This window comes from Chiloscyllium punctatum, chromosome 12 (assembly GCF_047496795.1).
Source record: "Chiloscyllium punctatum isolate Juve2018m chromosome 12, sChiPun1.3, whole genome shotgun sequence".
Lineage (NCBI taxonomy): Eukaryota > Metazoa > Chordata > Chondrichthyes > Orectolobiformes > Hemiscylliidae > Chiloscyllium > Chiloscyllium punctatum.
The window spans coordinates 75,457,190-75,483,612 of NC_092750.1; the positions used below are offsets into that span (position 1 = coordinate 75,457,190).

Consider the following 26,423-nt stretch of genomic DNA (forward strand, 5'->3'; position numbering starts at 1 on the left):
CACATTACAGGAGGCATGTGATAGCCGTGGAGGATGCAGAGAGATTTACCAGGATGTCGCCTGGGCTGGAGAGTTTCAATTATGAAGAGAGTTTGGACAATCTGAGGTTGTTTTCCTTAGAGCAAAGGAGATTGAGAGGGACATGATTGAGAAGTATAAAATTGTGAGGGGCACAGACAGGGTAGATAAAAAGAAACTTTTCCCTTTGAAGGTGGAATCAGTGATCAGGGGCACATATTGAATGAAAGATTCAGGAAATTTGGAGGGGATGTGAGAAAACATTTTTCGCCCAGACTGTGGTGTAACTCACAGCCTATAAGGGTGTTAGAGGTAGAAGTCCTCGTAAGATTGAAGAGATATTTAGATGTTCACTTATGATGCCAAGACATACCAAGTCATAGGTCATGTGCTGGAAAATGGGGTTAGCATGTTCAGAAGAGGTGGTTATTTTTGACCAACGTGGATGTGATGGGCCGAATGTCTATTTTGTTTGCTGTAGACCTCTTAGGCTCTATGACTCACTCTGTACACAATATATATCATTGATTTAAATGTGGGGACCAAATGTAATATTTACAAACTTGCAGGTGATAAAGCTAAGCAAGAATGCGTATTGTGAGGAAATTGTTAAGCAGCTTCGAGAGTGTTTGGACAAGCTTTATGAATGGACAGGGATGTGGCAGATAGAATATAATCTGGTTATCCACTTTGGGAGGAGAAACAAATGCGTGGAATATTTCTTAAATCATGAGACATTGGGAAATATAAGTGTGCAAGGAGTCCCTATAGATCCGTCAATGAAGGCTAACGTGCATTTTCAGCAAGCTATTAGGAAGCTTATAGAATGTTGTTTTTTATCGGAAGAAGATTTGATTACAAGAGTAGTAAAGTCTTGATGAAGGGATATTGGTCAAACAGGGCCTAGAATTGATACAGTTTTGAAGAATGAGAGATGATCTCACTGAAATGGTAGCAATTACTTGGACAGGGTAGATGCAGGTCAGATTTGTTTGAGGAGACACAATTTGAAAATAAGGGGAATGTCATTTAGCATTGAAATGAGAAGCATTCCTAAGACTCTCAGGTTGGCGAATCCATGGAATTCTCTCCCTAAGACGGCTGAGGAAGGTCAGTGTTTGAGTTTATTTAAAGAAGAGATTGATACATTGCTAAGTGCCAGTGATATTAAAAGAGTGAGTTGAGGTAATAGCGCTCAATCAGCCATGATCATATTTATGTCATATAGACAAAGGAATGAGGTCCTAAAAGCAGAATTTAGGGAGCTCAGAAGTAGATTAAAGAAGAGGTTCCAAAAAGTAGTAATCTTTGGATTATGCCTGAGATCAGATGCGAGTGCGTATTGGCAAAGGAAGTTACTTGGGATGAATGTATGGCCCAAGAAATGGTACAGGAGGGAGAGCTTTAGATTTCTGGAACATTGGGACCTTATTTGAAGGCTGTACAAAGTGAAAGGGACCAGCATCCTTGTGGGCAGGTTTGCTAGAGCTGTTGGGGAGGATTTACACTAACTTGGCAGAGGGCTAGAAAGAGTGTTCAACAGGAGAAGATGAATGGTCAACATTAGGAGACACAGCAAGTAAGTCAAAATGGCACAAGGGAGTTTATCAATTTTAATGCTAGGAGTCGGACAAGTGAGGGACAGATGGGTTGAGGGCACAAATAAAAGCATGGGGGAATGATGTTATTGAGACATAGAACATAGAACAGTACAGCACAGAACAGGCCCTTCAGCCCACGATGTTGTGCCAACCATTGATCCTCATGTATGCACCCTCAAATTTCTGTGACCATATGCATGTCCAGGAGGCTCTTAAATGTCCCCAATGACCTTGCTTCCACAACTGCTGCTGGCAACGCATACCATGCTCTCACAACTCTCTGTGTGAAGGACCCCCCTCTGACATCCCTTCTATTTCCTTCAACCAGCTTAAAACTATGACCCCTCGTGTTAGTCGTTTCTGCCCTGGGAAATAGTCTCTGGCTATCGACTCTATCTATGCCTCTCATTATCTTGTATACCTCAATTAGGTCCCCACTTCTCCTCCTTTTCTCCAATGAAAAAAGTCCGAGCTCAGTCATCCTCTCCTAATAAGATAAGCCCTCCAGTCCAGGCAGCATCCTGGTAAACCTCCTCTGAACCCTCTCCAAAGCATCCACATCTTTCCTATAATAGGGTGACCAGAACTGGACGCAGTATTCCAAGTGTGGTCTAACCAAAGTTTTATAGAACTGCAACAAGATTTCATGACTCTTAAACTCAATACCCCTGTTAATGAAAGCCAAAACACCATATGCTTTCTTAACAACCCTGTCCACTTGGGTGGCCATTTTAAGGGATCTATGTACCTGCACCCCAAGATCCCTCTGTTCCTCCACACTGCCAAGAATCCTATCCTTAATCCTGTACTCAGCTTTCAAATTCGACCTTCCAAAATGCATCACCTCGCATTGATCCAGGTTGAACTCCATCTGCCACCTCTCAGCCCATCTCTGCATCCTGTCAATGTCCCACTGCAGCCTACAACAGCCCTCTATACTGTCAATGACACCTCCAACCTTTGTGTCATCTGCAAACTTGCTGACCCATCCTTCAATCCCCTCATCCAAGTCATTAATAAAAATTACAAACAATAGAGGCCCAAGGACAGAGTTCTGTGGAACACCACTCACCACTGACTTCCAGGCAGAATATTTTCCTTCTCCTACCACTCGCTGTCTTCTGTTGGCCAGCCAATTCTGTATCCACACAGCTATGTTCCCCTGAATCCCATTCCTCCTGACCTTCTGAATGAGCCTACCATGGGGAACCTTATCAAATGCCTTGCTGAAGTCCATATACACCACATCCGCCGCTCGACCCTCATCAACCTTTCTAGTCACATCCTCAAAGAACTCGATAAGGTTTGTGAGGCATGACCTGCCCCTCACAAAGCCGTGTTGACTACATTTAATCAAGCCGTGCTCTTCCAAATGGTCATAAATCCTATCCCTCAGAATCCTTTCTAACACCTTGCAGATGACAGACGTGAGACTTACTGGTCTGTAATTGCTGGGGATTTCCCTATTTCCTTTCTTGAAGAGAGGAATTACATTTGCCTCTCTTCAGTCCTCAGGTACGACTCCAGTGGAGAGCGAGGATGAAAAGATCTTCGCAAGTGGCGAAGCAATTGCATTTCTCGTTTCCCAAAGCAGCCGAGGACAAATCTGGTCAGGGCCTGGCGACTTGTCAATCTTAATGTTTAACAAAGTTTTCAGCACATCAGCTTCCTCTATCTCTATCCATTTCAGCATGCACACCTGCTCTTCAAAGTTTCATTCACTACAAAGTTCATTTCTTTCGTAAAGACAGAAGCAAAAACTCATTTCGGGCTTCCCCTACCTCCCCAGACTCCACACACAAATTCCCTATGCTATCCCTGATCGGCCCTACTCTTTCTTTGACCATTCTCTTATTCCTCACATAAGTGTAAAATGCCAAGCCTTTTTTGTGCTCCCTCCTGGCTCTCCTCAGACCATTTTTCAGCTCCTTCCTCGCCTGCCTGTAATCCTGTAGAGCTGAGCTTGACCCTAGCTACCTCCACCTTATGTAAGCTACCTTTTTCCTTTTGACGAGAAGCTCCACCGCTCTCGTTATCCAAGGTTCCTTTATCTTACCACTTCTTGCCTGTCTCAGAGGGACATATTTATTCATCACTTGCAACAACTGTTCCTTAAACAATCTCCACATGTCTATAGTTCCATTACCATGGAACAATTGCTCCCAATCCATGCTTCCTAACTCATGTCTAATCGCGTCATAGTTTCCTCTTCCCCAATTAAATATCCTCCCATTTTGCCTGATCCTGTCTTTTCTCCATAGCTATGTAGAATGTGAGGCAGTTGTGGTCACTATCACCAAAATGCTCTCCAAACAACAAGATCTGATACCTGCCCTGGCTCGTTTCTGAGCACCAAGTCTAGAATGGCCTCTCCCCTCGTCGGCCTGTCAACGTACTGAGTTAGGAAACCCTCCTGAACACACCTTACAAAAACAGCTCCAGTCAAATCTTCTGCTCAAAGGAGGTTCCAATTAATACTGGGAAAGTTAAAGTCACCCATTACAACAACCCCACTATGTCCACATTTTTCTAAAATCTGCTGACCTGTGCTTTCTTCCATCTCCCTGCTGCTATTGGGGGGCTTGTAGTAAATCCCTAAAGAGGTGACTGCTCCCTTGCTGTTCCTAATTTCCACCCATACTGACTCGGTAGGCAGATCTTCCTCAACAATGGAAGCTTCTGTAGCTGTGATACCCTCTCTGATTAGTAGTGCTACACTCCCTCCTCTTTTTTCCCCCCTCCCTATTCTTTTTAAATGCTCTAAACCCTGGATATTCCAGCAACCATTCCTGCCCCTGAGAAACCCATGTCTCTGTTATGGCCACAACATCATAGCAGCTGGTATTGATCCATGCTCTAAGTTTGTCACTTTTATTCCTGATACTCCTTGTGTTAAAGCAAACACCCTTTAACTGATACCTTGGTTCCTTGCCAGGAAAATCCTTCCCACTAGCTGGCCTCATCTGCATCAACTCTCACTTCTGGTATACAGCTCAGGTTCCCACCCCCCTGCCATATTAGTTTAAACCCTTTTGAACTACTCAAGCAAACCTTCCACCCAGGACATTGGTCCCCTTCCAGTTCAGATGCAACCTGTCCTTCTTGTACAGCTCCCACCTTCCCCAGAAGGCATCCCAATTAGCTACATATCTGAAGCCCTCCCTCCTACACGAGCTGCGCAGCCATGTATTAAGCTGCGCCCTCTCCCTGTTCCTCTCCCCGCTATCTCGTGGCACCGGTAGTAAACTAGAGAACACTACTCTGTTTGTCCTGCTTTGCAGCTTCCATCCTAACTCCCTGAAATCACTTTTTATATCTTCGATCCTTTTCCTGGCTATATCATTAGTGTCAACATGTAACAAGATTTCTGGCTGTTCCCCCATCCCCTTTTAGAACCTTATACACCCGATCGGAGACGTCCTGGACCCTGGCACCAGGGAGGCAACATACCTTCCGGGAATCCCGATCCTGACCACAAAATCTCCTGTCGATTCCCCTAACTGTCGAGTCCCCTACCACGAGTACTTTTCTATTCTGCCCCCTTCCCTTCTTAGTCACAGTGTCAGGCTCAGTGCCAGAGAATTGACTGCTATGGCTTTCCTCTGGTAAGTTCAGGGAGGGGCAGGATTGGCAGCTCAATATTCCAGGATACAGGGTCTTCAGGGAAGGATATAAAAAAAGGAAGCGGTGTTGCAATTTTGATCAGGGAATCTGTAACAGCAGTCAGAAAGGATAACAGCTTAGAAGGCATTTCAAGTGAAGCTATATGGGCAGATACTAAAAACCAAAAAGGAGTAATCACTTTGCAGTAGTGTACTATAGGCCTCTTAACGGTGCAAGAGAAATAGAAGAACAGATTTCAGGAAAGTGTAAAAGTGATAAGTGAATATTGGGCAATTTCGACTTCCCCAAGTATTATGGATATAATGCAGGAATAAGAAGGATGCATTCACCATGATGGAGTTATTCTGTCGGCCTCCCATTAGCCCAAGGGAGAAGGCGGAACAGATATTTAAACAGATCATGGAAAGATGCAAAAAACACAGGATTGTTTTAGTGGATGATTTTAACTTCCCTAATATGGAATGGGGCTCCTGAGTGCCAGGGGCTTTAATGGGGCAGAATTTGTTTGGTACGTCTGTGAGGGTTGCTTGAATCAATATGTCGATAGTCCAACTGGGGAATGGGCCTTGCAATTGAAAAGAGCCTGGCTAGGTGTTCGAAGTTTCAGTGAGGGAGCATTTTGGGAACAATGATCATTATTCCATAAGTTTTAAGATGGTTGCGGATAAGGATAACGCTTGTCCTTAGGTGAAAATGCTAAATTGGAAGAAAGTTAATAACAACAGTATAAGGCAGGAAGTGGAGAAATAGGATTGGTGCTGCCCCTTCCCTAGAGGCCCTACTTCTCAACTTGCGACCTAACTCCCTAAGTTTCCTTAGCAGGACCTCATCTCTACTCCTGTCTATGTCATTGATACCAACATGGACCACGACCTCTGGCTGCTGACCCTCTCATTTCAGAGTGTCCTGTACCCTCTCAGAGGCATCTTTGACATCTGTCATTGAGTACATTTAAAACAGAGATAGATCAGTTCTTGATTGCCAAGGGGATCAAAGGTTACAGGGAGAAAGCGGGAAAATGGGGTTGAAAAACTTATCAGCCATGATTGAGTAGCGGAGCATTCATAAGTTTGAATTAGACTGATTTGCCTAATTTCTGCTCCTATGTCTTAAGGTCTTATGGACCCTGACACCAGGGAGGCAACAAACCATCCTGGATTCTCGCTCGCAGCCATAGAAATGTCTGTCTGTACCCCTGATTGTATAACCCCCTATCACTATTGCTTACCTACACTTTGACCCTTCCTGAGCCAGTCATGGTGCCAGTGATGTTGTTGCTGCTGTTGCTATCCCCTGAGGGGTCATTCCTTCAACCCTTGCCCCAACAGCTTCCAAAGTGTTATACTTATTTGAGAGGACAATGATGACAGGGGACTCCTGCACTTTCTTCCTGCCTGCCCCTCCTGGCAGTCACCTGTCTATCTGGCTGAACCATTGGTACTTCCACGTCCCTGATAAAATGTTCTGCCTCCTCTATGCTCACCAGACTGCTGCTCCAACTGCTGATCCATGTGGTCTGAGAAGAGCTACAAGTGGATACACATAGTTGTCAGAGTCATTTGTTATCTTTTTGATCTCCCACATCACACAAGGGGAGCATGCCACTCAACTAACTGCCATTACAAACTCTTGAATATGTATGAGATCAAAAGAAACAGGAAGACCTCATCTTAATGCAGCTTGCCCTCCTCAGCAAAGCCAGAGACTCACTAAAGCCTGCACTTGGACCTCACAACCCCTCTATAAAATGGCTGCTCCCACTCAAGCTTGGCTCCCTTTTACAGGTTTTTATAAGCTGGTAGGAATGTAAAACTCTACCAGAATCCACCTTCTGTCGCCCATCACCTTGTGTGCCTTGACATCGTGAGTGTGCATCTAAATACTTCTTAAATGAAGGTTTCATGATGGTTTCTGCCTGTATCACCCTCACAGGCAATGGGTTCCAGATTCCTGTGTGCAGGAGTGATGTATAAAAATGATTCCAGTGATGAGAGATTTCAGTTATGAGGATCTGTCAAGATGAGGCTAGGAGGTCTGCGGCGGGTAACTCACCCCGATCCCCCAAAGTCTATCCACCATCGATAAAGCAGAAGTCAGCGGTATGATGGAATACTCCCTAATAGCCTGGATGAGTGCAGCTCCAACAACACTCTAGAAGCTTCACATCATCCAGGACAAAGCACCCCATTTCACTGGCATCACATCCACAAGTAAACACACCGTTCACCACCGACATTCAGGAGCAGCAGTGTGTACCATTTGCAAGATGGACTGCAGAAATTTACCAAAGGTCCTGAGACCGCACTTTCCAAACCGTGATCACTTCCATCCAGGACAAGGGCAAGGGAATCCCACCATCTGCAAGTTCCCCTCCAAGCCATTCACCATCCTGTCACTGGGTCAAAATGTTGAAATTCCCTCCCTCAGGGCATTGTGGGTCTACATGCAGCATGTGGACTGCAACGATTCAAGAGGGTAGCTCACCACTATCTTCTCAAGGGAAACTAGGGATCGGCAATCAATACTGACCCAGCCAGTGACCATGAGTGAGTAAGAATGAAAGTTGGGAGTAATCTCCTTGGGGAGGAGGGTACGAGATCTGATAGAAGTTTTCAAATTTATGAGCAGGCATGTGGAGTAACCATTGCTGATTGTAAAAGGAACAAGAATGAGAGAACATAGACTTAAAATGATTTGCAAATGAAGTCAGGCGGAACTTTATCACAAAGTAAATAGAGTATGGAATGTACTGCCTGCAAATGTGGACGCGGGTTTAGTTGAGGCATTGAATGAATATTTGCCTCAACAGAATAAGCACAGGTATCAGGGAAAAAAAAACAGGTGAGTAAAATGGTCATTTTGTTAAGAGATGATGCAAGCATGATACACTGAAGGGCATCTTACTGCACAGTAAGATTTTGTGAGAGAGCAGAAGTTTTACTATGTAACTAAACTGGTGCTGTACCCTGTTCTGGTATTGTTTGATGAGGACAGTGTGATGGAACTTTATTCTGTAATTATCTCCATCTGCTAGGAGTTTGATTTGGTGTTTCAGAGGGAGATTGACTGACTTGCTGATTGTAGTTTAAGGTTTGTCATTGCACTGATGTTCCTCAGAGAGTGTATAAGCTTTCAGCTGGAGAAGTACAGAATGATCTCTTTCCACGCTGCTTCATGGTGGAATACAATGATCTTTGAATGTATCAGCAACCAGTTGTTTCTCTTTTCAGATTACTTGAATAATTTACATCCCGACGATTCTGAATATGAAGATACTCAAGGTAACTACAGAACTACAAAATACAATCTACAGACACATGAATAAGAAGGGAATAGAGATCATATGCAGGCAAAAAAGGATTAGTTTAGATGACACAGACATGGTGAGCCAAAGGGCCTGCGCTGCATTGTTTGAAGTTTATATTGTGCAAATCCCAAGGTGATTGGTTAAAGTGATGCCGATGCTGAGAGGAATGGTTTACTTGAGAGGTGTGGATTCTGATTGTTCCTGAAAGCTCAATGGCAGTAGATTCCAATAATAACTTGCAGAGTCATCAAGGGGATCTACGAGAGAAGCAGGGCATCGATTTCTGACATTCTGCTTTCATTTGGACTCTGCAGATATAGCTTTGTATTCATACCTGCCTTGGATTAGAACAGTGACGAAGAGATTGGAGCTTGCCTCTGGTGTAGTGTTGGATTTGGGAGGGGAGCTTGTCTCTGATGTAGTGTTGGATTTGGGAGGGGAGCTTGAATCTGTTATAATATTGGATTTTTGAGGGGAGCTTGCCTCTGGTATCTTGTTGGATTTGGGAGGGGAGCTTGCCTCTGGTGTAATGTTGGATTTGGAAGGGGAGGTTGCTTGTAGTGCAGTTTTGGATTATGGACCACGGTCGGTCTCTGGGTGTAGTGTTTAATTTGGGAGTGGAGCTTGCCTCTGGTGTCGTGTTAGATTTGGGAGTGGAGCTTGCCTTGGTGTAGTGTTGGCTTTTTGAGGGGAGCTTGCCTCTGGTGTAGTGTTGGATTTGGGAGTGGAGCTTGCCTCTGGTGTAGTGTTGGATTTGGGAGTTTAGCTTGCCTTTTGGTGCAGTGTTGGATGGGGACTGGTGTCTGTCTTTGGTGCTGTCTTGGTATGGTGTGCAGCCTGTCTGTGATTCATTATTAAAAGCTGCTTTCTTCCTCTGCAGCTGCTCTGTGTGTCGTGAGGACAGTGTGTGAGCAGCTGAGAACATGTGTTGCCCAAGCGGTAAGTCAGTCTGGCCTTCTTCCATCTGCCTTTGCTTGAATATGAAAAGTACACTTCTAAATGTTGGGTCTTGCCTCTGGGTCAATGCCACCAGGGTTGCTGCCATCACTGGGGCTGTGATTTGGATCACTGCTTCTTTGGGATTTTTCATTGGGTCAAAGGGGTCAGGCTGATTGGGAACATAAGATTGTTAGTAACAGGAGGGTGACTGACAAGGCTACTCAACCCTTGAAGTCTCACCCACCCTTTAATAGGTCCCAATTGTTCCTGCACCTCAGTCCCCTCTTTCCTCTTTCTCCCCATAACCTTTAATACCTTTAGTCCTACGAACTACATCTGATCTGAGGGTTTGTGTTGGATTCACCGGGGGTTATTGTCAGTGTTACTGGGGAAAGATGTTGTCGTCAGTGCTGGCTTATGCCACGGTCATCCCAGTGCTGGGATAATTGGTATCAGTGTTGGGGCCATGATTGCTCAGATCAATGTCAGAGTCCTCATTGTTCAGTGTCAGGGTCAGTGGGAACGCTGTGCTCTTCCTGTGCATGGCTGCTGTTGCTCAGGTTGATGACTCCTTCCTGTTATTACTGTCAGCATGGAACCAACTGAGGCAAACCTGTGGTAATTGGGGAACCAAAGCTGCAAAGTTGGTTTCTGATACTCCTCAGTCTGTTGCCTCTATTCTTGAAGTACTTCATCCGACAGCCACTTCCCAGAACACTGTTCTCTGAGCCTTTTTCATTGAACAGTTGCCAGAGCTGCTTCTCAGGTGTTTTCAGAGGCCACACATATTCCATCACAAAAGCCTGCAGACGTGCACATATACAGACACATAGACATGCACCTGTGCTTATGTAACTGCATGAGTGTGCAGCCAGAGTTATGGAGCATGGAAACAGAATGTTCGGTCCAACTTGTCCAATTCTCCCAAACAAAACTAGTCCCATTTGCCTGTGTTTTGCCCATATCCCTTTCAACCTTTCCTATCCACATACTCATTTAAATTTCTTTTCAATGTCATCATTTGTAGAATCCATAGAATCAACCATTGAGTCCCTACAATGTAAAACAGGCCCTTCGGCCCAACAAGTCCACACTGACCCTCCAAGGAGTAACCCACCCCCACACGTTTCCTTATGACTCTACATTTACCCCTGACTAATGCACCTAACCTACAGATCCCTGAACACTATGGGCAGTTTTGCATGGCCAATTCACCTAACCTGCACATCTTTGGACTGTGGGAGGAAACTGGAACACCCAGAGGAAACCCACACAGACACAGAGAGAATGTGCAAACTTCACAGTCAGTCGCCCGAGGCTGAAATTGAACCCGAGTCCCAGGTCTCTGGTTGCTGTGAGGCAGCAGTGCTAACCACTAAGCCACTGTGCCGCCCATAATTGCACCCACCCCTACCACTTCCATACCTGTACCACCCTCTTTGTGAAAACATTGGCTCTCAGGTCCCTTCCAAATATTTCCCCACTCACCTTAAACCTATGCCCTCTAGGTTTGGACTTCCCAACCCTCAGGGGAAAAGAACCCTGACTGTTCAACTTCTCTGTGCCCCTGTTGATTTTATAAACCTCTATAAGGTCACACCTCAATCTCCTACACTCTAGGGAAAAGGCCCTAGCCTATCCAGCCTCTCCCTATTGCTCAAACCCTCTGCACACTCTCAAATTTGATAACATCCTTCCTGTAGCAGGATGAACAGAATTGAACTCAGCATTCTAAAATTGGCCTCACCAATGTCTTATACAACTGCAACGTGACATTTCAACTTCTGTACTCAATCCACTGACCAGTGATGGCAAAAAGGGCCAAACAGTGTGCTGTCTCTCAAATGTGGATTTGCATGCAAACAAGGGGACAGACACATGGACTTGCGGACAGACACACAGACAGACGGATGCACACACAGAGACACAAACCCTTGCCAAGACCCTCTGCGTTAAGGGTCAGGTCCAGCTCATCACTTCCACCAATCCCAATGATAATGAGGCCATTAGGCACTCTTCGCTTCATTAGTCTCCAGGCTCTTGTTATTAATTGACTATGCTGTCCCTCAGAGCAACCTGCCATGTCTCTGTAATGTTTAATTTGTACTTAGGAGAATCTACAGAAGCTGTTGGAAGTTGAGCACCAAGTGAAAGGAGTGCACCAGCTCTCACAGCCTGGGAGGGTGAGTATTGCGCATGAGTCAATGGTGCTTATGTGAGTCTGCCACACTTTAGCCTTGCTTAGCTGCTTAGAGATCAGTCAAAGCTCAAGATCAGTCTGAGACAGAAAGTTTAAACAGTACAAGAGCAACTGTCAACATTTAGTGGAGAGGTAACCCTTCAACAGAATTTACACACACAAGTTTACAAATGGCAGCATTGTAAAAGCTCAGTGTTTTAGCATCCTACTCAGTAAGGAATGGCCAGGATACCCAGTAAGGGAGGATCAGAAAAGACCTCCCCAGTGAGGGAGGGACCGAAAAAGGCTGCTCCATTGAGAGATGGATCAGAGGAGGACTTTGCAATGAGAGACGAATCAGAAAAGGCTTCCACAGTAAGGAAGGGACCGAAAGAGGCCTCACCAGAGATGGATGGAGCAGAGGAGGCCTCCCCAGTGAGAGACTGATGAACAAGAAGATCAGTTGTTTTCTCCCCGGTGTTGGTCACAGCAGCAAAAGCTGACCTCGAGTATCTGGATCATGGAAGGGGAAGAGTGGAGGGAGAAGGGTGGAGAGTGTCAGGTGAATGTACAAATGCCTAAAAGAGCTAAGGAGTGCATTAAACGCTCGCCAATATGATGATGTCATACAGACTCTAGAATGAACAGCTTAGAATCTGAAGGAACAAGATTACATATTCAAGTCTCCCTCATCATTTGTGTGGGTGTGTATTATATTGACATAAGTTAGGGCTAGTGACGATAGTGCAATAAACTACACTGTAGTGAACACAAGAGCTGCTTCTTGTTTACCGTCAAGTGGTTTCCCTCACCACACTAGACCAAGTTCTGTACATCCCTGGTGGCAGCAAATCTGCTGAATGTAGCTTTCATTGTGGTGTGCTGCGGTGAGGATCATCATATTACATTGAACATAGAACATAGAACAATACAGCACAGAACAGGTCCTTCGGCCCACGATGTTGTGCCGAACATTTGTCCTAGCTTAAGCACCCATCCATGTACCTATCCAATTGCCGCTTAAAGGTCACCAATGATTCTGACTCTGCCACTCCCACAGGCAGCGCATTCCATGCCCCCACCACTCTCTGGGTCAAGAACCTACCCCTGACATCCCCCCTATACCTTCCACCCTTCACTTTAAATTTATGTCCCCTTGTAACACTCTGTTATACCCAGGGAAAAAGTTTCTGACTGTCTACTCTATCTATTCCTCTGATCATCTTATAAACCTCTATCAAGTCACCCCTCATCCTTCGCCGTTCCAATGAGAAAAGGCCTAGCACTCTCGACCTATTCTCCATTCCAGGCAACATCCTGGTAAATCTCCTCTGCACCCTCTCCAAAGCTTCCATATCTTTCCTAAAGTGAGGCGACCAGAATTGCACACAGTACTCCAAATGTGGCCGAACAGCTGCAACATCACCTCACGACTCTTGAATTCAATCCCTCTGCTAATGAACGATAATACTCCATAGGCCTTCTTACAAGCTCTATCCACCTGAGTGGCAACTTTCAAAGATCTATGTACATAGACCCCAAGATCCCTCTGTTCCTCCACCTGACTAAGAACCCTACCGGTAACCCTGTATTCCGCATTCTTATTTGTCCTTCCAAAATGGACAACCTCACACTTGATAGGGTTGAACTCAAAGAATTCAATAAGACTTGTAAGGCAAGACCTACCCCTCACAAATCCGTGCTGGCTGTCCCTAATTAAGCAGTGTCTTTCCAGATACTCATAAATCCTATCCCTCAGTACCCTTTCCATTACTTTGCCTACCACAGAAGTAAGACTAACTGGCCTGTAATTCCTGGGGTTATCCCTATTCCCTTTTTTGAACAGGGGCACAACATTCGCCACTCTCCAGTCCCCTGGTACCACCCCCGTTGACAGTGAAGACGAAAAGATCATTGCCAACGGCTCTGCAATTTCCTCTCTTGCTTCCCACATAATCCTAGGATATATCCCATCAGGCTCGGGGGACTTGTCTATCCTCAAGTTGTTCAAAATGCCCAACACATCTTCCTTCCTAACAAGTATCTCCTCTAGCTTACCAGTCCATTTCACACTCTCCTCTTCAACAATATGGTCCCTCTCGTTCGTAAATACTGAAGTAAAGTACTCATTCAAGACCTCTCCTATCTCTTCTGACTCAATACACAGTCTCCCACTACTGTCCTTGATCGGACCTACCCTCGTTCTCGTCATTCTCATGTTTCTCACATACGCATAAAAGGCCTTAGGGTTATCCTTGATCCTACCCGCCAAAGATTTTTCATGCCCTCTCTTAGCTCTCCTAATCCCTTTCTTCAGCTCCCTCCTGGCTATCCTGTATCCCTCCAATGCTCTGTCTGAACCTTGTTTCCTCAACCTTATGTAAGCCTCCTTCTTCCTCTTTACAAGACATTCAACCTCCCTCGTCAACCAAGGTTCCCTCACACGACCATCTCTTTCCTGCCTGACAGGTACATACATATCAAGGACACGTCGTATCTGTTCCTTGAAAAAGTTCCACATTTCCACGACATCCTTCCCTGACAGCCTATGCTCCCAACTTATGCTCCTCAGATCCTGTCTTACAGCATCGTATTTACCCTTCCCCCAATTGTAAAACCTACCCTGTTGCACGCACCTATCTCTCTCTATAACCAAGGTGAAAGTCACAGAATTGTGGTCACCATCGCCAAAATGTTCACCCACTAACAAGCCCATCACTTGTCCTGGTTCGTTACCAAATCCAATATGGCCTCCCCTCGGACAATCTACATACTGAGTTAGAAAAGCTTCTTGGACACACTGCACAAACACCGCCCCATCCAATCTACTTGATCTAAAGAGCTTCCAATCAATATTTGGGAAGTTGAAATCGCCCATGACTACTACCCCGTGGCTTCTGCACCTTTCCCAAATCTGTTTCCCAATCTGTTTCTCCACATCTCTGCTGCTATTGGGGGGCCTATAGTAAACACCCAACAAGGTGACTGCACCTTTCCTATTTCTGACTTCAGCCCATACTACCTCCAGAGGCAGATCCCCCTCAAACTGCCTTTCTGTAGCCGTTATACCATTTCTAATTAGCAACGCCACCTCCCCTCCTTTTTTTTACCACCCTCCCTAATCTTACTGAAACATCTGTAACCAGGAACCTCCAACAGCCATTCCTGTCCCTCATCTATCCATGTTTCCGTGATGGCCACAACATCGTGGTCCCAGGTACCGATCCACGCCTTAAGTTCACCCACCTTATTTCTGATACTCCTTGTGTTGAAGTATACGCACTTGAACCCATCTCTGTGTCCGCAAGTGCTACCTTCTCCACAGCGTCCCTACATTCTTGGGCATCCTGACACACAGCTAGCCGACTTGCTGGACTACAAGTCCGGATCCCATCCCCCTGCCAAATTAGTTTAAACCCTCCCGAAGAGTGCTAGCAAACCTACCCCCCAGGATATTGGTGCCCTTCTGGTTCAGGTGCAACCAGTCCTGCTTGTACAGGTCCCACCTTCCCCAGAATCCAGTCCAATTGTCCAAATACCTGAAGCCCTCCCTCCTACACCATCCTTGCAGCCACATGTTCAACTGCACTCTCTCCCTATTCCTTGCCTCAATGTCACGTGGTACCGGCAACAACCCAGAGATGACGACTCTGTTTGTCCTAGCTTTTAGCTTCCAGCCTAACTCCCTGAGCTCCTGAATGACCTCCCCACCCCTCTTCCTACCTATGTCGTTGGTGCCAATGTGTACCGCGACTTCTGGCTGCACACCCTCCCCCTTAAGGATTCTGAAGACACGGTCCGAGACGTCTCGGACCCTAGCACCCAGGAGGCAACAAACCATCCGAGAATCTCGCCCATGTCCACAGAACCGCCTGTCTGTCCCTCTAACTAGAGAGTCTCCTATAACTAGCGCTCTCCTCCTCTCCCCCTTTCCCTTCGGAGTCTCAGAGCCGGACCTCGTGCCAGAGACCCGGTCACTGCAGCTTACCCCTGCTAGGCCGTCCCCCCCAACAGTATCCAAAGCGCTATACTTATTGTTGAGGGGAACGACCACAGGGGATCCCTGCACTGCCTGCTTCCTCCCCTTCCCACCTCTAACTGTTACCCAGCTACCTCTGTTCTCTGGCGTAACTATGTCCCTGTAGCTTCTATCTATCACCCTCTCAGCCTCTCGAATAACCCTCAGTTCATCCAACTCCAGCTCCAGTTCCCTAACGCGGTCTGTGAGGAGCTGGAGCTGACTGCATTTCCTGCAGATGAAGTCTGCACATGCTGCTAGTGTGGGCATTACTTCATCTTGTAACTAGGTTGCAAGCATTGGTGATCTGAAGCTTTAGGAAGGTTGCTCCTGTAGACGGTTCGCGATGCAAAGATGTGAGTAATCAAGCCTCCTGCAGCACTCCCTCTGTTCTGACTGCCTCTACCAGTTCGGCCATCCCTCAGTGCTCCCCTCTCAGACTGGGGTACCCATCCTCCTGACGTATCCTTCTGCAGTGCAGTGTTCCATCAACATTGAGCTCAGACTGCTTGGCACTTGTCAGTGCTTTGGCCAGTGTAGCTCACCATTGGCCTGCACCACCATGATGCCCTTGGTACTGCATTGGGATGCTGTGAGTGTTGAAGTCTGATCATGTGGACCAGAGGTGAAAGTGCAACTGGGTATAAGAGAGCAGACAAGCAGTATTGAAAAGAAAACAAAGATGCTGGAAAATGGAAATTGCTGGGAAAACTCAAAGCAGAGTTTCAGATTCACAGACCCTTCTTCAGAATGTAATATTAATCTCTTTAGAAAATAGGGGTCTTTACAGCCTGCTGATTGAACTGATTAAACCACCGAATGATTAAAGCAGTGTATTATTCCACACACTCACTTTCAAGAATCTCAAAGTGGAAGTGAGGACTGCAGATGCTGGAGATTAGAGTCAAGATTAGAGTGGTGCTGGAAAAGCACAGCAGGTCAGGCAGCATCCGAGGAGCAGGAAAATCGACATTTCGGGCAAAAGCCCTGCATCAGGAATGGCATGATTTCTGATGAAGGGCTTTTGCCTGAAACGTCGATTCCCCTGCTCGTTGTTCTCACTCCAACTGCTTTATTTGGGGCTGCACGGTGGCTCAGTGGTTAGCACTGCTGCCTCACAGTGCCAGGGTCCCAGGTTCAATTCCAGCCTCGAGTGACTGTCTGTGTGGAGTTTGCACATTCTCCCTATGTCTGCGTGGGTTTCCTCCGGGTGCTCCAGTTTCCTCCAAAGATGTGCAGGTTAGGTGAATTGGCCATGCTAAATTGCCCGTAGTGTTAGGCGCATTAGTCAGAGGGAAGTGGGCCTTGATGGGTTACTCTTCGGAGGGTCGGTGTGGACTTGTTGGGCCAAAGGGCCTGTTTCCACACTGTAGGGAATCTAATCATCTAATCCTGCCCCTCGGATGCTGCCTGACCTGCTGTGCTCTCCCAGCACCACTCTGATCTAAACTCTGGTTTCCAGCATCTGCTGTCTTCACTTTTGCCCTTTGAAAAGCAATGGACCGAGTAAAGGTTCAAGTCAAGTCAAAGGTCAAATGTGAGAATCCCCAGTAAACAGAGAGGCACGGAGGGAGTGACACTCTTTGTATCGAGATGGTTCAACCTGAACTCAACCACTTTGGTAAGGTCCAGCATGGGAGATTAACAGCAAAGAGAAGAGTCGATGAGATCCAAGGAAATGTAGTAAATTGGATCCACAATTAGTTGTGTGCAGGAAGCAGAGGGTGATGGTTGAGAGGTGTTTATTCCAAGTGGATATTTAGTTTTGAATGTAGAAGGGTTGATCGGTAAGTTCACAGAGACATGTAAATGAACACGATGGCACCAATGGGCTGAAGTATGTTTATTTCAATGGAAGGAGTATTATAGGTAAGGCAGATGAGCTTAGAGCCTCGATCATTACATGGGTCTATGATGTTGTGGCCATTACAGGGACTTGGTTGAGAGAGGAACAGGACTGGCTGCTCAATGTTACAACGAAACGCTGGGTTAGATGAGATAGAGAGGAAGGTAAAAGAGGTGGAGGAGATCCATTACTAATCAGGGAGAATGCCACACCTGCACTCAGAGAGGATATGCTGGAGGGCTCATTCACTGAGGCAACATGGATAGAGCTCAAAAATAGGATGAGTGCAGTCGCTCTGATTGGATTATACTATATTCCCCCAAACAGTCACCTAGACATTGAGGAACAAATATTTGGACAGATTATTGAAAGATGCAATAAAACAGAGTTGTCAAAATGGGTGACTTTAACTTCCTCAATATTTATTGGAGCCCCTTTAAGACCAAGAGGCATAGATGGGGCAGAATTTGTTAAGTCAATCCAAGAGGGTTTCTAGAAACAGTATGTGGATAGTCCATCGAGTGGAGGAGCCATACTGGACCTTGGTTTGGTGAATGAGCCTGACCAGATGGCTGACCTTTCAGTGGGAGAGTGTTTTGGAATCAGTGATCACAACTGCTTCAGTTTTAAGATAGCTATGAATAAGAATAAGTCAGGACCTTGCTGGAAGGTACTAAGTTAGGGGAAGGCAAATTACACTAGTAATAGGCAGGAGCTAAGGAGTGTTAATTGGGAAGAGCTGTTATCCACATTTGCTTTGTGGGAATTGTTTAAAGACCTGCTGATGAGAATTCAGGACTGGCATGTTCCAGTTAGGAGAGTACAAGAATGACAAATTAAGGGACATTAAGGGACCCTTGGATACTGAGGGAGGTTAGGAGTTTAGCCAAAAGCAAAGAAAGCATGTTGTAGAAAATCTCAAGAGGCAGGTCTTGAGCATTAACCAGTTTATTACAAAATGCATCATGGGAATATCCTACTTCCTAACAGTAGCTCAGTAGGATTCTGAGGTACAGCAGAAAGTTACAAGATCATGTAGAAATCAAGACAGGGATGCAACACAGGTTGACCATTAGCTACAAAGTGTCAGGATGGTCCAAGGAGGTATCAAATCAGGGATCAGCTCTCAGGGTCAGCCCTAAAAGATGCTACACTTTCTCCAAGTAAACAGGATTGAAAGTTATCACCTAACATGCTGTTTACAGAGATCTGTGACAAATGTAGGACGGATGTCCTTAATTAGAGGAACAACACATATTGGCAATATATCAAAGAGAGAAAGAAGCTAATTGACAAGGGGCGGTACCTTTGAGCAATTAAGCGACACAGCAGCAATACATCACAGTGAGAGAGAATCTGCACTATGTGCGAGACAACCTCCCACAGCTACATGCCAAGTACTATTCTTCTGCTGGGTAAGATTCCCTCCAGCAAGATGGTTCCTTAACCAGGAGGGAAGCCATAGCCCAGAAAATGGCTTCCACAAAGCATAAGTAAGGTTTAGGAAGCTAAAATGGACCTGATCAGGTGTACCCTAGAACTCTGTGGGAAGCTAGAGAAGTTGTTGCTGCGCCTCTTGCTGAGATATTTGTATCATCGATAGTCACAGGTGAGGTGCCAGAGACTGGGGGTTGGCTAACATGGTGTCACTGTTTAAAAAGGGTGGTAAGGACAAGCCAGGGAACTATAGACCGGTGAGCCTGACATCGGTGATAGGCAAGTTGTTGGAGGGAATCCTGAGGGATAGGATGTCAATGTATTTGGAAAGGCAAGGACTGATTAGGGATAGTCAACATGGCTTTGTGCATGGGAAATCATGTCTCAGAAACATGATTGAGTTTTTTGAGGAAGTACCAAAGAGGATTGATGAGGGCAGAGCGGTAGACATGATCTATATGGACTTCAGTAAGGCATTTGACAAGGTTCCCCATGGGAGACTGATTAGCAAGGTTAGATCTCATGGAATACAGGGAGAACTAGCCATTTAGATACAGAACTGGCTCAAAGGTAGAAGACAGAGGGTGGTGGTGGAGGGTTGTTTTTCAGACTGGAGGCCTGTGACCAGTGAAGTGCTGGGTCCTCTATTTTTGTCATTTCCATAAATGATTTGGATGCGAGCATAAGAGGTACAGTTAGTAAGTTTGCAGATGACACCAAAATTGGAGGTGTAGTGGACAGCGAAGAGGGTTACCTCAGATTACAACAGGATCTGGACCAGATGGGCCAATGGGCTGAGAAGTGACCGATGGAGTTTAATTCAGATAAATGTGAGGTGCTATATTTTGGGAAAGCAAATCTTAGCACGACTTATACACTTAATGGTAAGGTCATAGGGAGTGTTGCTGAACAAAGAGGCCTTGGAGTGCAGGTTTGTAGCTCCTTGAAAGTGGAGTCGCAGGTAGATAGGATAGTGAAGAAGGCGTTTGGTATGCTTTCCTTTATTGGTCAGAGTATTGAGTACAGGAGTTGGGAGGTCATATTGCGGCTGTACAGGACATTGGTTAGGCCATTGTTGGAATATTGCGTGCAATTCTGGCCTTCTTCCTATTGGAAAGATGTTGTGAAACTTGAAAGGACTCAGAAAAGATTTACAAGGATGTTGCCAGGGTTGGAGGATTTGAGCTACAGGGAGAGGCTGAGCAGGCTGGGGCTGTTTTCCTGGAGCATCGGTGGCTGAGGGGTGACCTTATAGAGGTTTGCAAAATTAAGAGGAGTATGGATAGGGTCAATAGGCAAAGTCTTTTCCCTGCGGATAGGGAGTCCAGAACCTAGAGGGCATAGGTTTAGGGTGAGAGGGGAAAGATATAAAAGAGACCTATGGGGCAACGTTTTCACACAGAGAGTGGTACGTGTATGGAATGAGCTGCCAGAGGATGTGGTGGAGGCTGGTACAGTTGCAACATTTAGGAGGCATTTGGATGGGTATATGAATAGGAAGGGTTTGGAGAGATATGGGCCGGGTGCTGGAAGGTGGGACTCAATTTGGTTGGGATACCTGGTCGGCATGGATGGGTTGGACCGAAGGGTCTGTTTCCATGCTGTACATCTTTATGACTCTATGACTCTATAATCAGATAGGTCAGTGAAGAATATAAAGAAAGCAGGAAAGAAATCAAGCAGGGAATTAGGAGACAAAGAAGGGGCCATGAGATGGCCTTGGCAAGTAGGGTGAAAGAGAATCTTAAGGCATTCTATACATTTATCAAAAAAAAGATAAATAGGGAGAAGGTAGGACCACTTAAGGATAAAGGGAGCATGTGCTTGGAGACAGAGGATGTGAGCAAGGTCCTAAATGAGTGCTTTGGTATTCACCCAGGAGAAGGATATGGAGGGCAGTGAGGTTTGTATGGAGCATGGATAATGTATGAGTGCATTTTGAGATCAGAAAGAAGTGGTGTTTGGCCTCTTGAAGAGCATTAATGTAGACAAGTCCCCATGGTCCAATGTGGTCTACCCCAGGTTATTCAGAGAAGCAAGAGAGGAGATTGCCATGACCTTAACCAAGATGTTTGTATCTTCACCAGCCACTGAAAAGGTCCTGGAGGATTGATAAGTAGCTAATGTTGTTCTTCTGTTCAAGAAGGGAAATAGGGATAAACCAGGAAACCATAGACCAGTGAGTCTCACATGAGTGGTTGGGAAGCTATTGGAGAGAATTCTTAGGTATAGGATTTACGTGCATTTGGAAAAGCATGGCCGCATTAGGTACAGTCAGTCTGGCTTTATGCAGTGCGGGTCATGCGTTACTAACTTGATGGAATTTTTCGAGAAAGTGACAAAGGTGATGGATGAGGGTAGAGCAGTGGATGTTGACTCCATGGATTTTAGTAAGGCTTTTGACAAGGTCCCATGTAGACTCATCGAGAAAAATAAGATGCATGGAATCCATGGTAACTTGGCTGTGGGGATCCTGAATTGGCTTGCTCGTAGAAGGCACAGGGTAGTGGTGGAAGGGTGTTTTTCTAGCTGGAGTTCAATGACTAGTGGTGTTCTTTAGGGATCTCTGCTGTTAGTTTTATATTATAGTATAAATGACTTGGATGAAAATGTAGGTGGGTGGCAAAGTAAGTTTGCAGATAATACAAAGAGTTGTGGATAGCGTAGAAAGTTGTCAAAGGATACAGTGGGATCAGTTGTAGACATGGACAGAGAAATGGCAGGTGGAGTTTAATCCAGATAAGTGTGAGATGCTGTGCTTTGGGAGGTCAAATGTTAAGAAAAATTATACAGTTAACGGCAGGACCCTGAACAGCATTGATGTACAGAGGGATCTTGGGGTTGAAGTCCATAGCTCCCTGAAAGTGGTCACTCAAGTCCATAGGGTGGTAAAGAAGGTGTATGGCATGCTTGCTTTTATTGATCAGGGAACTAAGTACAAGAATCGGGATATCATGTTGTAACTTCACAAGACTTTGGTTAGGCAACTTTTGGTTGCCACATTACAGGAGGGTTGTGGAGGCTTTGGAGAGGGTGCAGAAGTTTACCAGGAATGAGTGATAAAGAGAGGCTAGAAGGCAGATTGTTTTCTCTGGAGCAGCAGAGGCTGAGGAGAGACTTGGTAGAAATCTATAAAATAATGAGATGCATAGATAAAGTTGACGGTCAGAATCTTTTTCCCGAGTTTGAAATGTTTAATACTAGGACACATGCATTTAATGTGAGAAGGAGTAAGTTTAAAAGGAGATGTGAGGGTTAAGTTTTTTTACACAGAGGTTATTGGTAAGAGTCTGGAATGTGCTGCCAAGGGTGGGGGGGTGGAGGAAGGTACAACAGGGGTGCTTCAGAGACCATTAGATAAGCACATGAATGTGCAAGGAATGGAGGGATATGGACCAAGCTCAGGCAGGATGGATTTGTTCATGGATCCATATCTTCAATTGGAGAAAGTGAGGACTGCAGATGCTGGAGATCAGAGTCGAGAGTGTGGTGCTGGAAAAGCAGCAGGTCAGGCAGCATCCGTGGAGCAGGAGAATTGATGTTTTGAGCACATTCAGGCTCTTCATCTATTCCTGATGAAGAGCTCATGCTCGAAACATCAATTCTCCTGCTCCTCAGATGCTGCCTGACCAGCTGTGCTGGGTTTTCCAGCACCACACTCTCGACTTAGTTAATTCAATGTCACGTTTGGCACAACATTGTCAGCCGGAGGGCCCGTTCATGTGCTGTACAGTTCTATTTTCAAAAAATGAGCGGGTGGAAATAGTAAGGCAGATAGCCTTTCAGATAAAGACAGGCTGGTCAGATGCACTGACAAATGACACCACATGGAATTCAATATGATAAATGAGGTTGGACAAACAAGGCAGGGATTGAGTGGGCGGACTTTGGGAAGCACTGACAATCAATCAGAGAGACCTTGGTATACAATAAAACAATCCCTAAAGGTGTCTGTACTGATAGATGAAGTGGTTAAGTGGGATATTTTCTCTTATTAGTTAAGGCATAGAATTTAAGAACAGGGAGATTACGTAGGAACTGTATGACATGTTGGTTCGGCTGCAGTTCTGGAATTCACATTACAGGAGGGATGTGATAGCACTGGAGAGGGTGCAGAGAGTATTTATCAAGATGTTGCCTGGGCTGGAGACTTTCAGTTACAAGGAGAGATTGGACAGACTGGAGTTGTTTACCATAGAGCACAGGAGATTGAGAGGGGACATGATTGTGCTGAGTAAAATTCCGAGGAACATGGAGTAGAGTAGAGTAGACAGGAAGAGACCTTTCCCCTTAATGGAGGGGTCAGCGATCAGGAGGAACAGACTTAAGGTAGGGGACAGAAGGTTTAGAGGAAATGTGAGGAAAAACATTTCTACCCAGAGGGTGGTGGAAATGTGGAACTTACTGTCTGTAAGAGTGCTAGAGGAAAAACCCCTTCTAACGTTGAAGAAGTATTTAGCTGTGCACGTGCGATGCCAGGACATACTAGGCTATGGGCCAAGTGCTGGAGAATGAGATTAGAATAGTTAGGTGATTGTTTTTGACCCACGTGGATATGATGGGCCTTTTTCTGTGCTGTAGATCAATATGACCAATCCCTTTACTCCATTAGGTGCTTATCAAGAAAGGAGGATTGCTGAGAGTGATGGAAGGAACACGAAGACCTCGATACTGCTTCCTGGTAATATAGATTTGGCTTATTTTGGTTTTTCTTGACACCTGTATTAAATGATATGTACATGTACTATGTTGTGGAAGTGTTTGCAAGTAATATCATACAGTCATAAAATCCTAGAATCCTTAAAATGTGAAAGCAAACCATTCAGCCCATCAAGTTTCCACTGACCCTCTGGAGAGCATCCCACTCAAACCCACCCCCTTACCCTACACATCCCATGGCTAATAAACCTAGCCTGCACAATCCGGGGCAATTTAGCTTGACCAGTCCACCTGAGCTACACATCTTTGGACTGTGGGAGGAAACCAGAGCACTCGGAGGAAATCCACGCAGACATGGGGAGAATTAGCAAACTCCACACAGATAATCTCCAGAGGGTGGAATCGAACCCAGGTCACTGATGCTGTGAGGCAGTTGTGCTAACCATTGAGCCACCGTGGCGCTCAGAGCTGATGTCTAATTCTGAGGGTAATGTTGACACTGCTGTTTATAGAGTGGTGTTTGTCAGGATGTCCTCATCCCTCCCAAGGCACAGTGCTCCTGCTCACGTACCTGTCTTAGACTCATAGCCATTTACAACTCACAATTCAACTCATCATATTTGCTCTAATCCACAGAAATCTGACTACGCTAATAACAAAACTTGGAGCTCAAGTTGCTCCAGCAGAAGGTATCTCCTGCACGCATAAGCTTTCCAGATCGCAAGAAGTGTGTAGGAGTTCCCACAATGTGCAGGAGCTCTCTAGTCATGAACTAAATACAGTATGGACCCTTTGCTCTTGCTGCATCTTAAGTATTGGCTCAAAAAAACTTAGTGCTAATTATATCCAAAGTCCCTTTTAGATACCTCAGTGAGCTGTCACCTTGCCTGTCCCAGAGTCCTTGTTCACTCCTCTCAATGAAGCCGACTACTGTGGAGTCCAATTTTCTCTCAGTCCCTCCGAATTGTCCATCTGCATCAGTGATGCAGTTGAGGTCTGTGGCCAGATTGATTGGCCTGGATGTGACCAACAGCAGTGGGAGCTGCTGCAAGGTGCCAGCTGCTCACACCTTACCCCCCAGGTGTTCATGTTAGCGAGTCTCAGGTGAGCGCTTCTGTATGCAACATTTGCTCCGAGGAGGCAGCTACCAATCTCCTTCTCAACTTCAGAGATTCTGAAGTTGCCTCCTTGCAGCAGAATACCCTGGCCAGAGGAATGGCTAGCGTTTCCCCCAGCTAAATCAAAAGCTCTTTTGGTCCATAAACTCAACCATTTCCTGTAGCTGCTGAAGTGTAATGTCCTACACTCCTGTGGAAACAGGTTGGTTTTGACATTGGCCAGATAAGGTAATGTGGAGACACATCGCATAGTAAATTTAATGCTACGAATGTTAATACTGGCAATTTTAAAACTTCGTAGAATTACTCAATATCCATTCATCCATGGTCTTGTCACTGGGGGACTCTCTGCATTCCTGTGCTGTCGGTGAACTATTGAACCTTCTGCACTGAAGTAGCTGTCCAGTCCCTCCCTGCTAGGGGTGCCCTGATATAGTTGTCAGTGCAAGAACGAAGTCAGGGAGATACACTTCTGAGTCCGACAGATCAGCTCCTGATTTGGAGTGTCACTGTTCTTGGCTGTGGTGCACTGGGTTGCTGATGGCTAGAGGTTGGACTTCCGGACATCCAGCCTTTCCATTTTGGTTAGGGTGGTGGGGGGGGGGGGGTGGTCATCTTCATCTCCCCCATGGTGCTCTGCCTTTTATTTTGTGGATGGCTATCCCTCTGGATGTTTTCATTGTCAGAGAACATGGCTGTAACCATCACGCAGCTGCCTCTTTCCATGTTGCTGTGCGGCTTTCGAGGTCTGACATGTTTTCGTCTTCCAGTTGTTTCTTACCCCTACATCCACACCCCTACATCCTCCATTTCCTCTTTATGACTCTATGACTTTGCAGTGATGCTCTGTCTGTCAGGGATTGAGACTGTCACACATTTGCTGGAATGTCCCTTTGCAAATGAAGTCTAGAGAAAGACACAGTGGCTCTTATTGAGGTTCATCCCGAGAAGTGATGCTGCCTTTTTTTTCCATTTCAAAAGTATACATTATACATAACATATCATTTATATATGAAATTTGTATACACATGTAGTCACAAATGCAGTTCGGTTCTGAACAGCTTCTCAAGGAAAGAAACAAACATTGGAATTTGAACATACCAAAAACATGTCTTACACACCCAAAACTAACTGTACATGCATTTGAGACAATAAGAGAGATCAAAACTGAACAAATCCCCACTTAACTTTGGTAGGAAGACCTGACTTGGTGGCAGCTGCTCCAAGCTTTACACTTGGTTGAGATCGACTTGTTTTGGCAGACCAACAAATTTCAGGCAGACCAAAGAGTGTTTTTCACCAAGCTGATGGTCCTACAGGTATGGTTGAGGTTTGTTTTGGTGTGTGTCCTGAGGAAGAGACTATATATATGACATGCATCACAGAGTTGCTGAGGGTGAACAAAAACAACTGTGCCTTTCTCCAGCCTTCATTCGCAAACGCACATTCCAGCAGATGTAGGACAGTCTCAAAACCACCACCAACACCCTCCCCCACAGCCATTTCAAGGGCAGCATACAGTGGTGCAGACCAACTGGGAGTACAAGAAGGATCTCCGAGGAAGTGCCCTTCTCACCACCAGCCAAACAATGTCTTGGTGCTTGTTGAAAAGTTCTGGTGAAGATGCATTCTGCCAAATAGCTTTGATAATTTGCTCAGGAATAGTGTGACAGGATC

At 45.6% G+C, this 26,423-nt stretch overlaps 1 protein-coding gene across 1 annotated transcript in view; it reads left to right on the top strand.

Moving 5' to 3' along the window:
* LOC140483946 (FYVE, RhoGEF and PH domain-containing protein 5-like) overlaps positions 1 to 26,423 on the top strand; it is a 239,377-nt gene that overhangs the window by 161,479 nt on the left and 51,475 nt on the right. Inside the window, exons 8-11 of the mRNA XM_072582811.1 lie at positions 8,474 to 8,524; positions 9,431 to 9,489; positions 11,601 to 11,672; positions 23,582 to 23,650. Coding sequence (XP_072438912.1) covers positions 8,474 to 8,524; positions 9,431 to 9,489; positions 11,601 to 11,672; positions 23,582 to 23,650 — 251 coding nt within the window. The remainder of the gene's footprint in view (positions 1 to 8,473; positions 8,525 to 9,430; positions 9,490 to 11,600; positions 11,673 to 23,581; positions 23,651 to 26,423) is intronic.